The sequence below is a fragment of the Falco cherrug genome, chromosome 2 (genome assembly GCF_023634085.1).
Source record: "Falco cherrug isolate bFalChe1 chromosome 2, bFalChe1.pri, whole genome shotgun sequence".
In the NCBI taxonomy this organism is placed as follows: Eukaryota; Metazoa; Chordata; class Aves; order Falconiformes; family Falconidae; genus Falco; species Falco cherrug.
Window position 1 is genome coordinate 96,260,619 of NC_073698.1, and position 19,354 is coordinate 96,279,972.

General features: G+C 39.9%; 1 protein-coding gene across 2 annotated transcripts in view; it reads left to right on the forward strand.

Moving 5' to 3' along the window:
* The window catches only part of MID1 (midline 1), a 166,616-nt gene that overhangs the window by 98,097 nt on the left and 49,165 nt on the right, over positions 1-19,354 (forward strand). For both annotated transcript variants that reach the window (XM_005434512.4, XM_027798655.2), the window contains exon 3: positions 12,363-12,458. In XM_005434512.4, the coding sequence (XP_005434569.1) occupies positions 12,363-12,458 (96 nt within the window). The remainder of the gene's footprint in view (positions 1-12,362; positions 12,459-19,354) is intronic.

A 19,354-nucleotide genomic window follows, 5' to 3' on the forward strand; every position in this document is an offset into this window, starting at 1 on the left:
TAGTGAAAATAAACTACAAAAGTACTTGCAAACATGCTTTCTTGAGCTAAAATTCACTACTTTGAAGTGTCCTCATGCAATTGTTTATATTAGTATGAACAATTCATTAGTTCATACCAATTTATTTGTTCTTATTAGTAAAATGAAACACATCTGTGACTTTCTGCAATGCTGAAATAAGTGAAATGCACAAGTGTGCTGTGGCCTCTGCATGGTTTGCTTTTGGCTTGTGCTTTGGGTTTTTTTAACCATTCCATGTACATTGTCAAGGGCTGTTAAATAATGATCTGTCCTTGAATTATTGGTCCCTCAAATGATAGTTGGATTAACATTGCTTATTGCATTTTAACATATATGATTGTGCAGTCCAATACGGACTGAAAAAATAATGTCTCAGCAGAGGAAGGAAAGGAATTATTTCTTTGGGTGCTCCCCTGGCTGTAGCATGCCAGTCCCTCAGCCCCTGAGCGTTTTCTTGAGCATCCAAGTTACTTTTGGACCTTCCACACAGAAACTCTTTGCACTGTGCACTGCTGGTAAAGCAAGAGCTGGCAACTGGGTTCAGCTCAAGTTCAAAAAATCTAGCAGGAGGTGAGGGGTGTGTTGTAGCAGCAGCTGAGAAGGTCACAGCATGACCAAATTAAAAGGGGTGAAATATGCAAATGTTTTGGAATTAAGAGTAGTGAAGGAGATCAGGAGTTGGATCCATTGCTAAGGTAAGGGGAGGAGAAGCTTTTAGTGATGTACATTAAATGAGAGCGGATGGTACTTCTGCCTGCTGACTATTTCCTTGGTATGCTTTTCTTTCATTTATCTTTTGCAAATATAAGGCAAAAATTAAGTGCTATTTTTGTTGTGGTTATTTTTCCAGTGCATCAGTGTCTAAATTATACTCAGACCTGAACCTGGTTTTCCAACCAAAAGCTCCTTGGTTATTGTTGTTGTTTTGGTTTGGATTTTGTCTTTTTTGGGTTTGGGTTGGGGTTTTTTTGTTGTTGGTGGTTGTTGGTGAATTTGAAATTTGAATTTGATCTCTGATGAAGTATTTGCAATAAGGGTTAGGCAGGTCAGAACAGAAACTTCACTTAAATACGACATAAAGATGAAACAAAATCTGATTCAAAATCATGATCATTGCAATTTATAGTCACTATTAAGTTTAAATTCAGCTCAGCACCATGGCATTATTTTAGTAAGCCCTTAAGTATGTAATTGTACTAAGATTATTTAACATTATTATCTGGTTTTATCCATAGCAACTTGTAAGGTCAAAGAATTAAATATAATAACAACTCTGTAGCTGAAATCTGAGTCAAGGATAATTATTTTCCTAACTCTTAAATTCAAGATATGACATTTGGTCAATAGCTTTGTACAGAAAAATACCAATAAATTATATTATCAGGCCAGGTTGAGCAGTACTTTAGCTGAATAATTAAACCTTCTTTTCAAAAAAGTATTTAAGCTCATACCTAAACTTTAAAACTGTGGTTAAATCAAGTTCATCATACTAAATTTCCTTCAGAGTGTTTACTCAGTATAGTAGTGGGTTTTAGTTTACTGAGTGGGAAATAGAGTAAATTAGGAGAAGAAAACACAGATTTATACTTCTATCTATACCAAGCTCTAACTGTGGGCAGCAAGGCAGTGAGCATGTGCCAAAGTGAGCACCAAACTGGATGGATGCCAACTTTTTTTGTGGTGAGTAACCTCTTGCAGCTGGAGCTTCACCACAAGGAAAAGGCAGAGCCACCAATAACTTCAGTGGTGCAATACCAGAGAACTCCAGAGTGAAAGAATTAGTTTGTGGTGTGCTGCTTGGCAAAATCCTGCAGGGTTTATAACCACAAAAAAATACCATAAAATGTAATTGTAAGTGGTGGTTTGTTTAGTATGATTCACCCTAAGTCAGCTGGATCTTTCTGGTTGACTGGTCACTAGATACTTGCCTCATGCACCATGCTGTTGGACAGTGGAGAGAGTTGCTGTGCTCTGGCTTCACTTGGGCTTACTGATGGTGCCTCTATGGCCCCTAACATGCCACCAGAGCAACAGCTGGGAATATATTGTGTTCACAGATGCACCTGTTTCCTCTCCACAGAGGAGGTACCGTCACTCCCATTTCTTGAGTAAGAATTGCTGGTGGTCTATTTAGCTCAACTTCTAGATGCTGCGCCAGTAGCAGACAAAGCCAGTGTGTGCCCTGGGTGCCCCAGTCTTTCCAGCTGTGCCAAGAGATGGATTTCCAGCTTCATTCTCCAGGTGGACAATTAATATCCTCAGGAAGGCAATCTGTAGAGGTCCTTCAAAGTGCTGTTTGCTATACTGAGAAATATAAATGCAGATGGGTGCAGCTGCTTCAAATGTCAGCTTTGTTACAGGACGCAGAAAGAACTGAATCAGGTTTGTGACAGCTCCACCAGTCCTCTGCCTAACACAGGCCAAATAACCGTGTTGACCCTCTCTGCTCCTTGCCTATCAAGTGTCCTTTCTAACCTGCCAGTTTTGCGTAACAATGAATTGCCTTTTATACATACCTGGTTAGATAAGTTGGGTTTTTTCAACCGCAAAATGCAGTAATATGTACTGACTGATTAAAACCAGGTTTTTTTCCATAATACAACCTCTTAAATAAAATACAAACTTTCAGAAATGTTTAGGCAGACATTTGTAGAAGCCAGGACTTTAATACCAATGCATAAATTATGGTTCTTTAGATGAGCTTTTTGGTTTCTCTTCATATAAATGTCTGTCATTAGTTATGTACAAAACTCAGAACTTCAGTTTTTTGTTTTAATACTTCCCAGATCTTGCTTGTGCAAGATTAGATTAGCCATCTCATGAGGAGGAGCTCTTGTTGAACTCCTGGTTTTAAGTACGTTCCATGTCCTGGGAGGCTGGAAGTAGATGCAGCCAGGATGCTGCAGGACAGCTGTGCAACAGTTCGAGTCCTCCTTAACCCCCTTCATTGCACTGGATTAGCCTGTGGGGAAAAGAATGAGTTTACCAGCCCACTAGCTCTCTGTAATAAGTCTTTAATGGCATACTTTAAATCCAGGGTGTCTGGGATTTGTTGTGCTCTTTTAATGTTTGAGCTTCCATTTTGACTACTGTACTGAAGTAAAAAAAAAAAAAATCAAATATATTGGGGCTTCAAATATATCAACAGCTTTGCAAACCTTTATTAACTCATGTATCGGTCCAAGACTGGTTTTGGGTTTTAATTTAGTCCAGGGGTCCTCAAACTATGGCCTGTGGGCCAGATACGGCCCCCCAGGGTCCTCAATCCAGCCCCCGGTATTTGCAGACCCCCCTGCCAGGGGCTGGGGGGGGAAACCAAGCAGCCGCACATGACGGCCTGCCACTGCATCCGTGCGCCGGCCCCCAGGTTAAAGAGTTTGAGGAACCCTGATTTAGTCAAATACTTAATCTAGTCTTTTCTGATCCTTGACTACTCATTATTATTCTGCTCCTTCTTTGATCAATGACTCATTAGAAATAGGGCTGAACCAACCCTCCAGATCCCAGCCAAGCCGACATTTGGATATCTTCTAATAATTTAATTAAAATGGGAAACTCTAAAAAAATTGCCTGTCCTATATAGTCAGTATTGTCACTGTCTACACTGGAACAAAGTTCTTATAACATGTTTGAATGTCCTCAGAAAACAAATTGCTTTCTCTGTTTAAAAGAAAATGTTATTTTCTTTTCATTTTTTTTTGTATGTTCATTTTACTTCATAGTTCTGAAAATAGCAAAGCAGTGTCAGTTCCATTGGCCTGTGTTCTTGGTACAGGCAGAATAGCTTTTAAGTATGTACATTGTTTCTTTCCCACACCTAATAGTGCGTATCAAAGGAAAACTTTTGATGTAGTCATATATATATATATATATATAACTCTTGTCCTGTCCTTTTTCCTCAGAAGCCCCAGTTATACAATTTCTTTTATGCTCTGAGAAGGGGAGAAGAAACAGTGAAGGAAGACTAAAGAGCAACTCACCAAGCAGATTAGTGTAGTTAAATCAAAGGGCAGAGCCATTGGCTGCAATGGTATGTCTGTGGGCATGGCTTTGCAGAGAAGTGAAAATGCAATTGTAGGTTTTCCCTAGAATGTTGTCCTCTCAGTTAATGAAGATTTTATGTGGTCAAGAAACTGTTTGGATTTCCTTTAATTTCTACAATGTCCCATTTTAAATAATAGTTAATAAAAATAAATAAGCTACATTCCTATGAAATATGCAAACAGACCCAACTTAGTTAACATTATCTAAGTCACAGTGGCTTCAAATGCAGCTATTTTTATTGTACTTCTAATAAAAATAGTCCTGGACAATTAATTAACAGTGCCGTATCTCATGGGTCTTTCCTTGTGATATAGTGTAATCACTTGAGGTAAAAATCTTAGTCCCCAAGAGTGTATCAACATCATAGCTGTTATTGCTTTACACACAGAAATGTGGAGAGTAGTTGTCAAGCTCTGCACATTTGAGACTTGAGGTCAATCATTCCTATTAAGCACAAATGTTACCATTCCCTGGCTGGAGAAATACAGGGTTGAGCATGTATATACTGTGGAAGAGTAGCCATCTGTTTCAGAAGTACACAGAACAAAAGTTTGCTTAAGTTTTTCCATGTGCACCTGGCATGTCCATTTAAATGAGGAACACCAAAGGAAACATTAAACTCACATATACCCAAAACGTGGCTCAAAACCATGCTTAATATTCTGGTGGTTCTGGAATTGACCGGCAGCTTTTTAAATAGGTTAGACTCAAGCGTTGGAGGCAACAGGCTTAGTTCATAGGGTATGTCACCACGTCAAGGTAGAAATATTAACTACAGCACATGCAAGTGTAACTTCTTCAAGTTAGGAGGAAAGCCAATTGCAGTGAAGATGTGGTGGCATGGACTTTGTTCACAACAGGGTGTGTATTTATGATCTCTAACCAGCCTGCACATATTAAAGACTGATCTGCCATGTCAACACCCCTCTGGTTGCCCTGCTAGCTTAAGTAAGTTAGGATATGGTCACACTGCTGCTTTGTGGTGTTTTATTCCTTATCTCCGTCTTACTGCAGTGTAACTCCATGGCTTTGGGTTACTGTCCTGGTTTCAGCTGGAACAGAGTTAATGTCCTTAGTAGCTAGTGCAGTGCTGTGTTTTGGATTTGGTGTGAGAACAATGTTGATAGCACATGGATGGTTTTATTTGTTGCTGGGTGATGTTTATACTAAGTCACTGGCTTTTCAGCTTCTTGGGCCCTGCCAGCAAGAAGGCTGGAGGGGCACAAGAAAATGAAAGGGGACACAGCCAGGTCAGCTGACCCAAACTAACCAAAGGGATATTCCATACCATAGAACATCATACTGAGTATATAAACTTGGGGGGTTGTTGGCCAGGAGCCACTGATTGCTGCCTGGGGACTGGCTGGGCATTGGTCAGTGGCTGGTGAGCAACTGTGTTGTGCACCACTTGTTTTTTTTCCCTGCCCTTTGGATTTTATTCCTTTCCACTTCTCTCTCCTTTTCATCACAATTGTTGTTGTTGCTGGTTTATCTTAGTTCAGTTATTAAATTCTTCTTATCTCAACCCTTGAGTTTTACTTTTTTCCCAGTTCTCCTCCCCATCCCTCTGGGGGTAGTGGGAAGTGAGCAAGCAGTTGCATGGTACTTAGCTCCTGGCTGGAGTTAAACCACAACAGTTACACACCTTAACCAGCAAATCTGAAAGATAGAATCTCTGTTTCAGTGTGACCATTTGTAAAGAGATGATGGGAGGGTGGCTGTGGTTCTCATGAAACCTGTATCATTACTAAACCTAATTTCCACTATGCAGGGCTCTGGTAAGCCCGGAAGTCTCTCCGAAGTTGTTTTCTTCTTTAAACCAGGATGTAGCCTCAAAACATGCCTTTCAGAATCACAGAATTGTCAGGGTTTGAAGGGACCTCTGGGGATCATCTAGGCCAACCCCCTGATAAAGCAGGTTCACCTACATCAGGTTGCACAGGATTGCATCCAGGTGAGTTTTGAATGTCTCCAGAGAAGCAGACTCCACAGCCTCTCTGGGCAGCCTGTTCCAGTCACCCTCAAATTAAAGAAGTTTCCCCTCATATTCAGGTGGAACCGCCTGTGCTGCAGCTTGTGCCCATTGTGCCTTGTCCTGTCACTGGGAACCACTGAAAAGAACCTGGCCCCATCCTCTTGACACTCACCCTTCAGATATTTATATGCATTGATAAGATCCCCTCTCAGTCTTCTCCAGGCTAAACAGGCCCAGCTCTCTCAGCCTTCCCTCATCAGAGAGATGCTCCAGTCCCCTCATCATCTCTGTAGCCCTCCCTGCTGGACCCTCTCCAGCAGATCCCAATCTCTCTTGAACTGGGGAGCCCAGCACTGGACGCAGCACTCCAGATGTGGCCTCACGAGGGCAGAGTAGATGGGGAAGGTCACCTCCCTTGACCTGCTGGCCACACTTGTCATAATGCACCCCAGGATCCCATTGGCCTTCTTGGCCACCAGGGCACACTGCTGGCTCATGGTCAACTTGCTGTCCGCCAGGACTCCCAGGTCCTTCTCTGCAGAGCTGCTTTCGAGCAGTTCAGGCCCCAGCCTGTACTGGTGCATGGGGTTGTTCCTCCCTAGGTGAGAGCCTTACACTTACCTTTGTTGGACTTCATTAGGTTCCCCCCTACCCAACTCTCCAGCCTGTCCAGGTCTCGCTGAGTGGCAGCACAACCTTCTGGTGTATCAGCTGCTCCTCCCAGTTTTGTATCATCAACAGCCTCGCTGAGGGTACACTCGGTCCCTTCATCCAGGTTGTTGATGAGTAAGTTGAACAGGACTGGACCCGTAATGACCCCTAGGCAACACCGATAGCTAAAGGCTTCTAGCTAGACTGCACTGTTGATCACAACTCTCTGACCTTTGCCGTTCAGCCAGTTCTCAATCCACCTCACTGTCCACACATCTAGTCCACACTTCCTGAGTTTATGTAAGAAGATGTTATGGGAGACAGTGTCAAAAGATTTGGTGATATCAAGGTAGACAACATCCACCACTCTGTCTACCCAGCCAGTCATTCCATTGCAGAAGACTATCAGACTATCAGGCATGATGAATCCATGTTGACTACTCCTGATAACCTTCCTTTCCTCCACGTGCTTAGACATGACCTCCAGCATGAACGGTTCCATCACCTTTCCAGGAATGAAGGTGGGGCTGACTGGTCTGTAGTTTCCTGGGTCCTCCTTCTTGGTCTTTTTGAAGACTGCAGTGATATTGGCTTTCCTCCAGTCCTCAGGCACCTCTCCTGTTCTCCATGACATTTTGAAGATGATGGAAAATGGTTTAGCAATAACATCTGCCAGCTCCCTCAGCACTTGGGAGCGCATCCCATTGGGGCCCATGGATTTGTGGGTGTCAAGTTCACTTAAGTGATCTCTAACGTGATCCACCTTGACCAGGGGCAAGTTTAGTCAGTTCTTACTGTGGTGAGTCCTACACAAGGAGCAAAGGAATTGCAATCTGTTGTCAATGTTTGCTGCCAAAAGGCTTTGATCATGATGGATTTGATGTAAATGCTGATTAAGGTGGTTGTTACAAAGTACTGTCCCACAGTGTGTGGGTCTTAGCATGTGCTGCAGTTTCAGTGGACTGATTCTCAAAGTCTTGCAGTAAGTAGTGAGTGGAAAATACAAATGCATACTTATATTTACTAATGTCAGGGGAAAAAAATATGTTTTAATGGGAAAAAGACAGTGGCTTTACTTCAAATGGAATTTAAAACCTCATTGTAGCTGTTTTATTTTGTGCCCCTTTGAACAGACATTTTTTATGGAGCCTCTGAGAAGATGATCTCAGGGACATTGTTTTCTCTGCTTTGACGTAAGGCAGAAGCACACAACTCAGCATTTTTCTTCTTTAGAAGCCTACATTAATTTATTTTGACAGCATTTCCAACCCATATAGTAGCTTAGGACTATCTGTTTGTGCTACCTTCCTATTTTAGACAAGCAATTCTTTGCGTGAGACTGTTAATTTGGCAAAGGGCATGGGTTCACATTTGGTTTTCATAGACTGATAGATTTAAAGGCCAGAAGAGACAATTATGATCATATAGTTTGACCTCCCACTTCAATCAGGGCACAAGCCTCACGCAATCATTACTGCAACAAAATCATGACTTCAATGTGAGCCAGAGAACAGCTTAAAAAAGGCTTCCAATCCTGACTTGCCTTCCTCTAATTTTTAGCATTAATTTTTTCAACTTCAGACTCCAGTCCCTGGATCATATAATTTTATAGACATGCAGAGTCAAAATGAAACATCATCATCAACTGTCCTTTTCAATTACATGTCTGTGATTTCATCTACTTGAATTTATCCAAAGATTATATTATCTTGTATAGTTGTCAGGCCATCTAAATGGACAATAAGCATTCTTTTCATTTTATACTGGATGTTTGAAAAACCATTGCAAAACATGCATGGAATGTCAAAACCTTGTGCTAGGTCTGCATTGGTAAGTTAGGAAGCATTCAGCCTGGCTTTTGCTTTTTGAGAGCAGTTTGCATCCACGGAGTTAACATGCGTGAAGCCTGTTCATAGAGCAAATGCACAACAACTGCTGTCCTTTTAAAAAACACCCCCTGCATTTCTAAGATCAGTTTTTCATAGACAAATAATGAAAATTGGCAAGTGATGAAAAAGATAAGGATATGCAGATGCAAATGTTTAAGAAACTATGACTTACCTAGAACAGTTCAAAAAATACAATTATAATTTGGTTCACTAAGAGAACAGCAGTAGAAGGTTAGGTGGGAGGAAGGAAGATGCTTTGAATCAGTTTATTCTGCCACTCATTTTCACATATACTCATCATTTATGAAAACACACTTTCTCCAGACTTAAAACATGGCTACAATTCACTATTGCAGGAATTCTGGTCTACAGCACTGGCTCAATTTTTCAAGATGGTCAGAGCTCCAAATCTGGCATTGAATTTTTTATACAACCTGAGAATTTTCAGACGTGTATGTGAAATGAGTTTGCAACATTTTGGAAAGTCTGTGAGCAAACATGCTTCTGAAATTTAAATGTCTTTCAGGTCCTTTCTGGCGCCCCTTATGCTGACTAACGAAAGAGGGCAGGGCTTGAACTCTGCTGCTGGTACCTACTATCATGTGGTACCCAAAGTGGTACCATGGTCCATATGGGAATAGAATAGGGGAAAGAACTAGAGGAAGATACTGCCAAGAGAAAATGCAGATAAACATACTGCAAGAATTGATCGAGTTTTATGAGCTTTAAAACTTTCAAGTCAGGCCTGTTTTAAGAGCTGCCATTCAGTAATTGCCTGGTGAAACTAGAAAGTTTGACATTAATTGCAGAAAGCAGCTGCCAGGTTCTTGTAATCTTGTAAAGCATTAATATAGACTGATGTTCTTCAACAAAAGTTTAACAAAATTCTGATAATTCTTGACTTAAAAAGACCCTGCTCTCTTGCATACCAAACTGCATGGAAACAAAATTCCAGGCTTTCCAATGTGAAAATGACACAGTTCAAAGAACTAGGCACAGGAATGCATTAATTCCAATTTTTGTAAAGAAACTCACTCGTTCAGTAGTTAGCCTCCATTTTCACAGTTGGGAAATGCAGAGGACATCAAGAGACCTGTGTGAAACCATAATAATACATATAGGTTTATATTTACGTTCATTAGATAGGAAACATTCTAAAATTTTGTGCTTTACCCAGAATTTGAAAATACCCTGGATATAATAGTCTATAACTAATCTATGAGTAAATAAATTTATGTTTCAAAGAAGAATACTTACTCTTCATGTATTAATGGCCTTAGTTAAAGACATTTTCAGCTTATTTTAAATCACCGCAGTGTTCCATAACAACTTTGAGAACATTTTTTCTTCATAATATGTAAAGGTCCCAGCTGTTAGTATTTGTTATATCCAATAATACATTTTAAATTAGGCAGTCTCAATCAAGAGTACACATTTTTCATTTTAAACCTTTTAGTATAAAATATTAGAACATGTACAGAATGGTTCTATGAGCAATAAGAAAGTATATAAAGAGGTTTTACACATTTGGATCCCCTTAACAAACTGGTTTTTAGGGACAAAAGTTATCTGATACTGTAACTGTATATGGTATTTTGACTTTGCATGTGAGTCTCAGCTCTGCAAAGGGACATCTAACAGCACAGCAAACATGCCTTTGCAATTAAATGATTGTTCACAGTACGGCTTATGGAAATATAAGATACAGCTCAAACTGTTCAGTAAAGAATGCCCGTTCTTGTTACTCTTTGTTTTAGTGGGCTATAAAATAAATGCAGTGTAGAAGGTATTTTTACAGCCAGAACTTGTGATACACGATATGCATGGCTGTGCTGGGAAGAAAATGCCAAAATTATGTACTTCAAACACCCATCACACTTCTCAGAAGAGTTATATACTTAAAACCATCAAAATCCTGTGCTATCTTTAATGGAACAGGACTGACTGCTCCTCCGGTGTTTACAGCATCAGCCCTGGTAAATGCCAAAGTGTGTATGGTTCAGCAATGAAATACTGCCAGCTTCATTTGTTTGTGGCCATATGCAAGAAGGAGTAAAGAAGACTGCACAGCTGCAGGAAGGGAGGGCAAGGAACAGTGTGTTTTAAAACAGCGTGAAATAGGCAGTGAGTAACAGCACCAGAAAACACTTGCTCTCACACACACTCACACACATTAAATTCATGCATGGAGGTGGTAAAGGGCGGGGGGGGGGGGGTGGTGTGGATGGGAGAAGTCGGGTGAGTTAATGGTAGCTGAAGGGACTTAAGCAATGAATAGATAGATTGGGGGAAAAGTAGTAGTGTGAAGAAAAGAAGTGCATTAATAAAAGATGAGAAGGGATGAAATTAATGAGAGCTCTGCAGAGACACTGCTGCCCTTGTAGGGAGAGAAGCACAGGGCCCAGTTCTGGTATTCTCATTCAGTACTTCCCAGATACTGGGGACTCATCGGGGGACAAAGCACCATTAAAAGGCAGGGACTGTCAGCCTGCCAGGAATACTAAGTAAGGGACTAGTCTCACACACTTACATAGGTGAATAACTATGAGAAACTTTGTGATGCCAACAGTCCTCAGGTTTTCCAAAATGACATGTGTGCCCCTGAAATTACTAAAATAAATGTTTACAGTCAGGACTCTTTTTAATGGCTTGCTTCTTTTTCTTCTTCTTCTTCTTTATAATGTGCTTAAGCTATATTTACAGAGCTTTTTTATCTCTGCAGAAACACTGCATTTTTTGAAAAAGAAAAAAAAAAGGACTTTTTCATGCCCATGTTCTTCCAGAAGGTGGAATTTCATGTAAAACAGCATCTATCACAGAATGTGTAGTAAAAAGCTAGGAGCTGGTGGTAAGGTGCATAGCAGGATCCTGGTCCCAAGGCAGCCAGACCAGGGAGTGGGTCACAGCTATCACAGACCTCCCCCTCCCCCTCCTCCTCATGTGCTTGGATTTCCTTCCTGTGGATACAGAGGGCAGAAGGGAGGCTAAAACATTTGTTGCTAGATCTTGATCTCATGTGCAGTTGCATAGCGGCCAGGGTGCAGCCTCAGCTCTGGAAGCTGGAAAGCACTCTGATCTCCCATGGTGGCAGATATTCACTGCAGCTGTAATCAGTTGATAAACACAGGCACAAGCCACAAGTTCTCTCTTAAGAACAGTTAGTGAAGACAGTCAGTGAGTAGGCATTTCATTCTTATGTGTAGAAAGGATGATATTCTTTAGAATTATTTATTAAAAAATAGAACTTCAATGAACTAGGGAATTAAATAAGTTAAATCAATCCCACCCGGCACTGTGAATCCCAAGAAGAAAGTGCTGACCTGTCTACTGGGTCCTTAGAAGTACAGTCCCAAAGAGGCACATACTTGTAGAACTCAGCAGCAGGCTTTTAAATTCAAATGTTAAACTGAGAGCAGGAAATAAGGAGTCAAAAAGTGTTCTCAGCCAAAATAAACCACTTTTTCTGGCAAAATTTTTTTAGCTCCCCTGCTCTCCTCACTCCTTTCCCCCCACCCCCAACTATAACTGATTACTTCATCTAGTTTTTAGTAGGTCCTTAGAAATCCTATTTTTTAGAACTCGCTCTTGAACTTTTCTGCTCTCTTGCCTTGCTGTACTTGATGCATAGACAAAACATCTAATGGAGTATATAAAAATGAAAGTCTCATGTTCATACCTGTGTAATTAAAAAGTTCAGATCCTGAAAATACAGCCATTTTTCAATTGTTCATCTAAACACTACATTCTTCAAAATGCCGTGTTCTTTTCTTTCTTTTTGACAGCAAAATTTGGAGAGTAACCTCACCAACCTTATTAAGAGGAATACTGAACTGGAAACTCTTTTGGCGAAACTCATTCAGACCTGTCAACATGTAGAAGTGAGTACTGACCTCCTTTTGAAATACTTGTAAACTTAATTACATTCATTTAGCATTCAGGAACAAAAGTTTAAATAAACAAACAAACAAAAAACCCCAAACAACAAACACAGAACTAAATTAAAGTAGTGGTAAACTGATTGGAGCTTTTTCACTGATAAATGGTATTCTCAATACAGATGGCCTCCTTTACATTCCTTGCTGTCCCCTTTTAATTACAATGTGTTTGTATGGTCACCACCACTGCTATACTTGGGCATATCACTCACTATCTGTAACATGTTTATCTTTTTGGGTCCTTTGTGAGGTAGAGTAATATTTACAGGTGGAAAACAAAAGCAAAGAAATAGTAATGCCCAGATCCAAAACAATATTGAGGTTTCTGTCAGCCACTGATTATTTCTTTTTCATCAGAATTAAGTGTCTAAATACATATGTGGACTCAAAAGTCATACATTAAATATGTTTATCTTCAGAACAAGAAAAATGCTTACAGGCCTTTGAGTTGCCTCAGTTACATATTCCACTTCAAGTATCACAGAAAATCTTCAGCAAGGAGGGATCTGAATCCATATTTCACTGAAATCCAGGGGATTTTTTGAATGGCCCCATGGGGGATGCTACTCTACTTGCAAATTAAGATAATCACAGACTAATTCAGCCATGGGAGCTGACAAAGGAAGAGATCAGAATCCAAAATAGATTCTTTTTAGCAACACTTTTCTTTTTACTTTTTGCCACAGTTCCTTACGGTACATTCAGATCAACAAAGCCAAAATCACTAAGAACAAAGAGCTTCCATATCATAAAAAAACCTGCAAAAAGACAACATGAGTTTATGCTTTCTGCTAGTAGATGTTATACAAATATCCCCATGGCATCAAAACTTTATCACTAGTGCTTTCCTCATTGTCAGTCTCAGCTGTGAGTTCCAGGTGACACACCAGATACAAAATATTTTTACTTCTCCTTCAGTTAAATTGTGCTAAGAAACACTGGAAGACTAGGAAAAGCTCAGCATCTTGAGGTACGTGTCCTTGTTGACAGATACACTGGATTCCCTGAGATGCACCAACTTCATCATTTGCAGTGCTATCAGTCTTCAAGTGTTCTAAACTCAATTTAAAAGGGCATGGGAAAGTTAATGGGGTAGGAATCAGAGGAGCTGACACAACTTAAATACTGCTGATTTAAAGTGGAACAAGCTTTAGACCTCAATCACAGAGAACAGGTATTTTCAGTTGAACAGCTAATTACTAGTAAGATTAGCAGGGGAAACCTATTTTCCCTGTGAAAAAAATGTTTGGGATTTTGTTTGCATTGCAATGCTACCTGTTGACAAGCTTCTGCATAGGACCATTGCACTTCTGAATACATTGCAATTCCTGTAGCAGCCTTGTTTATTCAGAGAAGGGCTCACTGTATGTTCCTAGCAGACAGGCAACATTAAATAATTAAACCATGTTGTGTAGAAAAGGTATTCCACTTTGAGTATGGTTGTCTATATATGTGAAAGGAAACCAGGTTTCTTCACTAGTGTTACCTGAGGAATATAAGAGAGGAAGATAGCCTTAACCCAGAGCTTCTGAAACATTGGTAGAATTTAAGATAAAGTTAGCTGTGACATAAACTGCTGTAACACAGCCACCTGCCAGCGCTGCAGAAAGGCGTTTGGTTTTCAGACAAGACTCTCTTCATTAGACAAGACTGCTTCTTTTCTGACTTTCTCAGAGTAAAATTCAGTAACCTAATTAAGCCCAAAAGCAACTTTGACTTGTGAATAGATTCAAAATCATGTCTTGAAAATTTGATATCTGCTTAAATACCTTGTTGACTGTGGTAATGGCACGTGCTGCAGAAAAAAGGGGAAAAAAATCCACCCAAAAAAAAAACAAAGCAAAGAAATGCAAAACAAAACAAAAAACAAATCAAAACAACAACAAAAAAACCCCCAAGACTGTTCTTCCAAAGAGATCATTTTACCCATTTTTCTATTCACTCCACCTGTGGAGCCTCGCTGACTTCATGGGCTCAACTAAACCATGAAAGTCTACCCATGGTATCAGACATGAGGTGAATGGATTGACTTCTTCATATGGGCAGCGACAGCATCAGGCGTAAGAACTGTTGTACCAGTTGGAAGGACTGTAGTAGGTAATGAGAGACCGAGACAAGGCACATTTTCTTCCTCTGTATGTAAAAATCAGAGCAAACCCCAAGAAATGAATGGGCTTAGGACAGCGTAAGGCTTCTTTGTTGATGACCTATGTCCAAGATGGGATAGATCTGTATAATTTTAAATTGCTCCTCCATCTCCTCTGTGGTTCTGCAATATGTTACCAACTCTGAGGTTTAGTATTACAAGAAATCCGGCTCATTCAACTGGTAACAGATGCATTACTGTCCCTGGAGTCCTGTTTTAGAAAATTTCTCTGTAGACATAAAGAAATAGAAGCAAAGTTGTTAATGAATTCCTACCATGTTTTATTCATCAAATTACTCTAATTAGCATTTAAATTAGCTAAATATTAAGAAATTAGTTTCAGTCAAAACCCTGGACCAAGGCCGCACTGGAAATCAGGCAAGTGGGGATGTGCAAGTAAACTTTAAAGCTATCTTTGTTTCTCAGAGCTCTGTGAAAACTTCAGATATTAAGTGAATATCTTCAGCATTAGAAAAGCACTGAGGCTTAGATAGATTTTTAAAAAGACAAGATGCTGTCTTTCTTTGTGCTTCTTCAAGAAAAACATTCATCACAAACCAGGGACCTGAATGTAGGAAACGATATATTGTTTGTAAAATTGATTTTGCAAATTTAGGATTGCAAAATACTAGGTGGAAAAAAAGCTGAAGTTTCCAGTGATGGTATTTGTGTTGCCATATGAACTCACTCAAAGGTCAAAACTGAACATGTAGTTAATTTTACAGGACATGTTTCTTTTTTCACTTTTTGATACAATATATTGCAGATAATGACGTAAAGTACATTGAATATAATTTGTAAACATGTAAATACATAGGTGGTATCTTTAAAAACTGCTGTTACATACTTTGATTTTCCTTTCCTAATTTTAAATAATTTTAATGATGTTATTGTAATGTTGGTTTACATTTTTGGGGGTTTAAAACCAGTTGGAAAAAAAAAAAAAAAGAAAAGAAAAGAAGCTTTGGGTTTCACACATAATTTGAACTTTGAAAAACAAGGTAGGAAAGTAAATTATTATTCCTTGTTTTAAAGTTACCGAGTATTTATTAAGGGATATATAAACTTTTTGAAAAGTTATGCTAATAAACATCTTTTGGTAGAAATAAACATCAACGAATTTTAAAGGCTTTGTCATGACGTAAACAAAAAAAAAAACCAATATTACATGAAAAATAAAAAGGAATGTCTTTTTTGGCTTTTGATATGGAGCAGAAGCTGACGTTTCTGAAAATGAACAACAAACAGGCTCTTGTCTTTCAAATAAATGAATCCTCACCAGCCAACCCAAATGTTGTCTCAGAGCTACTGTTTCTCATCAGCCAAATGAGCTGTTAATGGCTTCCCAGCGACCAGCTGAAGCTGCAGATTAATTCTCTACCCATACATCCTTCCCATCAGGCAACTGTAACTTCATCGATAGCAAAGGCCATATCCCAGCCCCTCTGTGTTTTCAAACTAATGTTTATTCCCTTCTGAAAGGGAGTTATTTTCACTTTTTGCTCACATAAGCAGGCAAGGACTGGTTGGGGATGTTGGTTATCTGGAAGCTGGATGCCTTCCAGCCACTGGGAAGGGGAGATCTGGGGCTGCCTTTCATCACAGCAATGGAGACATAAATCTTGCCTATTTTTAGATGGAGTTTATCAATTTACGACAGGATTTATCCCGATGGGGAACCTGATCTTGGGAGACTCGTGAAGTCCACTTCCAGTCTTGCATTCCTGTGGGTGGTTCTGGGGGTGCCAGCAGGAAAACTTTTGTGAATAAATCAAGCCACACTTGCATTCTTTACTGCTTTACGTACAGCAAAGATATTACTAAGCATTTTATAATAATGATAATTTTAACACCTAAATGTCTGATTTCTTGCCTAATATGCAAATTGTGCTTATACTTAGTTTATGATAACAATTTAAAAAAATCCCATTTTTTCAAAGGGAACCCTTTGCAAAAGCAAAGATATTACTAAGCATTTATAATAATGATAATTTTAACACCTAAATGTCTGATTTCTTGCCTAATATGCAGACTGTGCTAATACTTAGTTTATGATAACAGTTTTAAAAATCCCATTTTCTCAAAGGGAACCTCACCCTGAAAAGTGAAAGCTTGAGACCATAACACTCCTTTCTGTCCCAAATCTTTGTTTCATTAGGAGCACGCTGGTTTAACTCATCTTTCAGACACATCCTTAACACGTTTTTTGATTTATACTCGTTTTTATGTCTTTCCACTCTCCCTTCCTTTCTAATCCTGTCTGCCATTTCTTGGTTTTGTAGAAACCCCGAAGGCTCTTAATCAGGAAAGTTTTGTTTTCCTTCCTTGGAGATGATGGCAGGTCTACACGCCTTTGGCCAGGCTGCTTCCTGCAGAGCACAGCGGTGCTCAGGGCAGTTCACTGGGCCGGCCCTGGTGAGCCAGCTCCGCTCCTCGCTGCTTAGGGAAGGCAGCTGTGGCTGTCTCCCCAGGGACAGCAGGCTTGGCTGTGTAAAACGATAAACTGAGTCATAGGATAAAATACCGTTTTCTCCACACGCTGAGAAAATGCAATAGAAATGGCTACTAATCTGAAATGTGTTTGTTTGTATTCATGCATTCACAGCATTCATGCGTCTCAGAGTATCTGTAGAAAACTTTTTTTAAAGCATTAAAAACAGTCCGGAATAATTTTATCTTTAAATTCTGTGACCGTTCACCCAATAAAAGAGCCCTCTAGCATGTGGCTAAATCAGCATGTAGCTCTTAAAAGCCCATAAAAATGTCTGTGTGTGTCAGGACAGCAGCTACTTAGTTCTGGAGCCATTATAAGGGGAAGATGTTTGAGGGAAAAGGAAATAATGTAAATATTTATGCTTTGGCATAAATTAACAAGGTCCAGGTACAAGTCCTCTAGCTCAGCTGAGGGAGAAGAGGGTCTAGCTGGATCCAGCCCCACTGTGTGAAACCAGGCTGCAGTAATTTGCTCATAACAAATGCACTATGCAAATAGCTCATGTGAATACCTGAAAATTTTTATAGGAGCCTTGACAAATACTCCAAAAATACTGTTGCAAAACTGGGATAGTTTTGGCCTAGGATATGGCGTATATATGCTATATAGGTTAATCCCTGGGTGATAGCATCCCTGTGGCCATACCAACCCATTGTCAGGTCTCCCTCCCCCCCACAGTGTGCTGGAGGGGTGCTGAGATGGCAGTGGCCCAGGTGGCCTTTGGCTGTGTCCCCTACCTGCCCCTGGCACACTGCAGCACTGCCATCCTCCCCTGCATGCCTGCCACGTGCAAGGTGACAGGGGCCGCATCCTGCTCTGCTGGCCTGTGCCTTTTCCAGCTGTACACAGCTCCAAATTCAACTACTTCTCATTTGAATCAGGGAAGGATTTAATGTTGTAAGTGCTTAAGTTCTCCCCTTGGTTTTAGTGTCACAGGTTTCTCTGGCTGACAAAGTGCTATGTCACATTAAATTTGCTTCTTTGTCATAATTTCCAAGGCACATTGCTTCTTTGAATGTGTGAGGCTGCTGCAAATGTCTTTTAGATCGTGACATTTATTGGCATAAGGCACAAATCTGAGCATGAGCCTCTTTTGTCAGTTACTTTTTTCTAAGCAATTTGAGTTTTGTTTCTGGAATTTTTCCCATCTCTTCTAGGAAATATATGATTAAATGTCTGTTATATAGTCGATACCATGAAGCTTCTCTCATCTGTTAGGCAGAAACATAATCTCAACTCAGCTGGAGGAAAAATTGGAGCAATTATCTGGAGGGGGAGGGGAAAGGAAATAGGTTTTGCTTGTAGACAGCTTTATAACATCTGTATCTCAGTCTTTCTGTTTGTTTTGTTTTGTTTTCAATTCACAAAAAGTCATAGGAAGCAAATTCTGGACACTGCTGCAAAATCATTTTTGGTTGTTTAAAGACGGGAGGGCACTTTCCTCTAACTGTGTAACCCTCAAACTGCTGCATCCTTTGCTTTCTGTTTGTGATGGAAATGCTGTTTCTAGCTCACTTCTAAAGATCTGCTGCAGGCTGAATCTCAGCATAAAGTTTCCAGACAAAAGTTGGTTTTGTGTGTCTCAAAAGGTGGGTTTTATAGCCATGTTATATAATCATCTGCAAAAAAAGTGCTATATTGAAAAATCCTTTATTTCACTGGCACAGATACTGAACACTTGAACATATCAGACACATTTTAAATCAGTGTAACAACAGTAGTGCAAAAGTGGTGAAGAGGAGATGGCAGCACAGGGAAAATCCTGCTGTTGCCTCTTTTTGTGTGGCTGATCAAAAAGAAATGAGCCAAATGGGGAAATTATAAATACTGAAAATTTGCAATTCTGGTAAGACTTCAGCTACAAGATAGCTTCTTCAAATTTTGCAACAAAACATCTCCATCAATTTTTATATAGGATACGTATAGCATTTCTATAACCTGAGGGACAGCAAAATCAAAACTCAACTGTTAGCGTGATTCCTTGAGGAGACTCAAACAATAAAGAGGCTTTGCCTGTGACAACAAAAAACAGTGACTACTCTGTTTCCACTAAGTGTCATGCTACTCACTCCTTGAGATTTGAGATAATTTCAGTCAAAGCCCAAGTAAATTGAGAAATTCTCATTAGGAGAATTTAAGTGGAAAGCTTGTAAGTCCTGGTGTCTGAACCACAGCAAATGGCCTTTGTAGTCACACAAA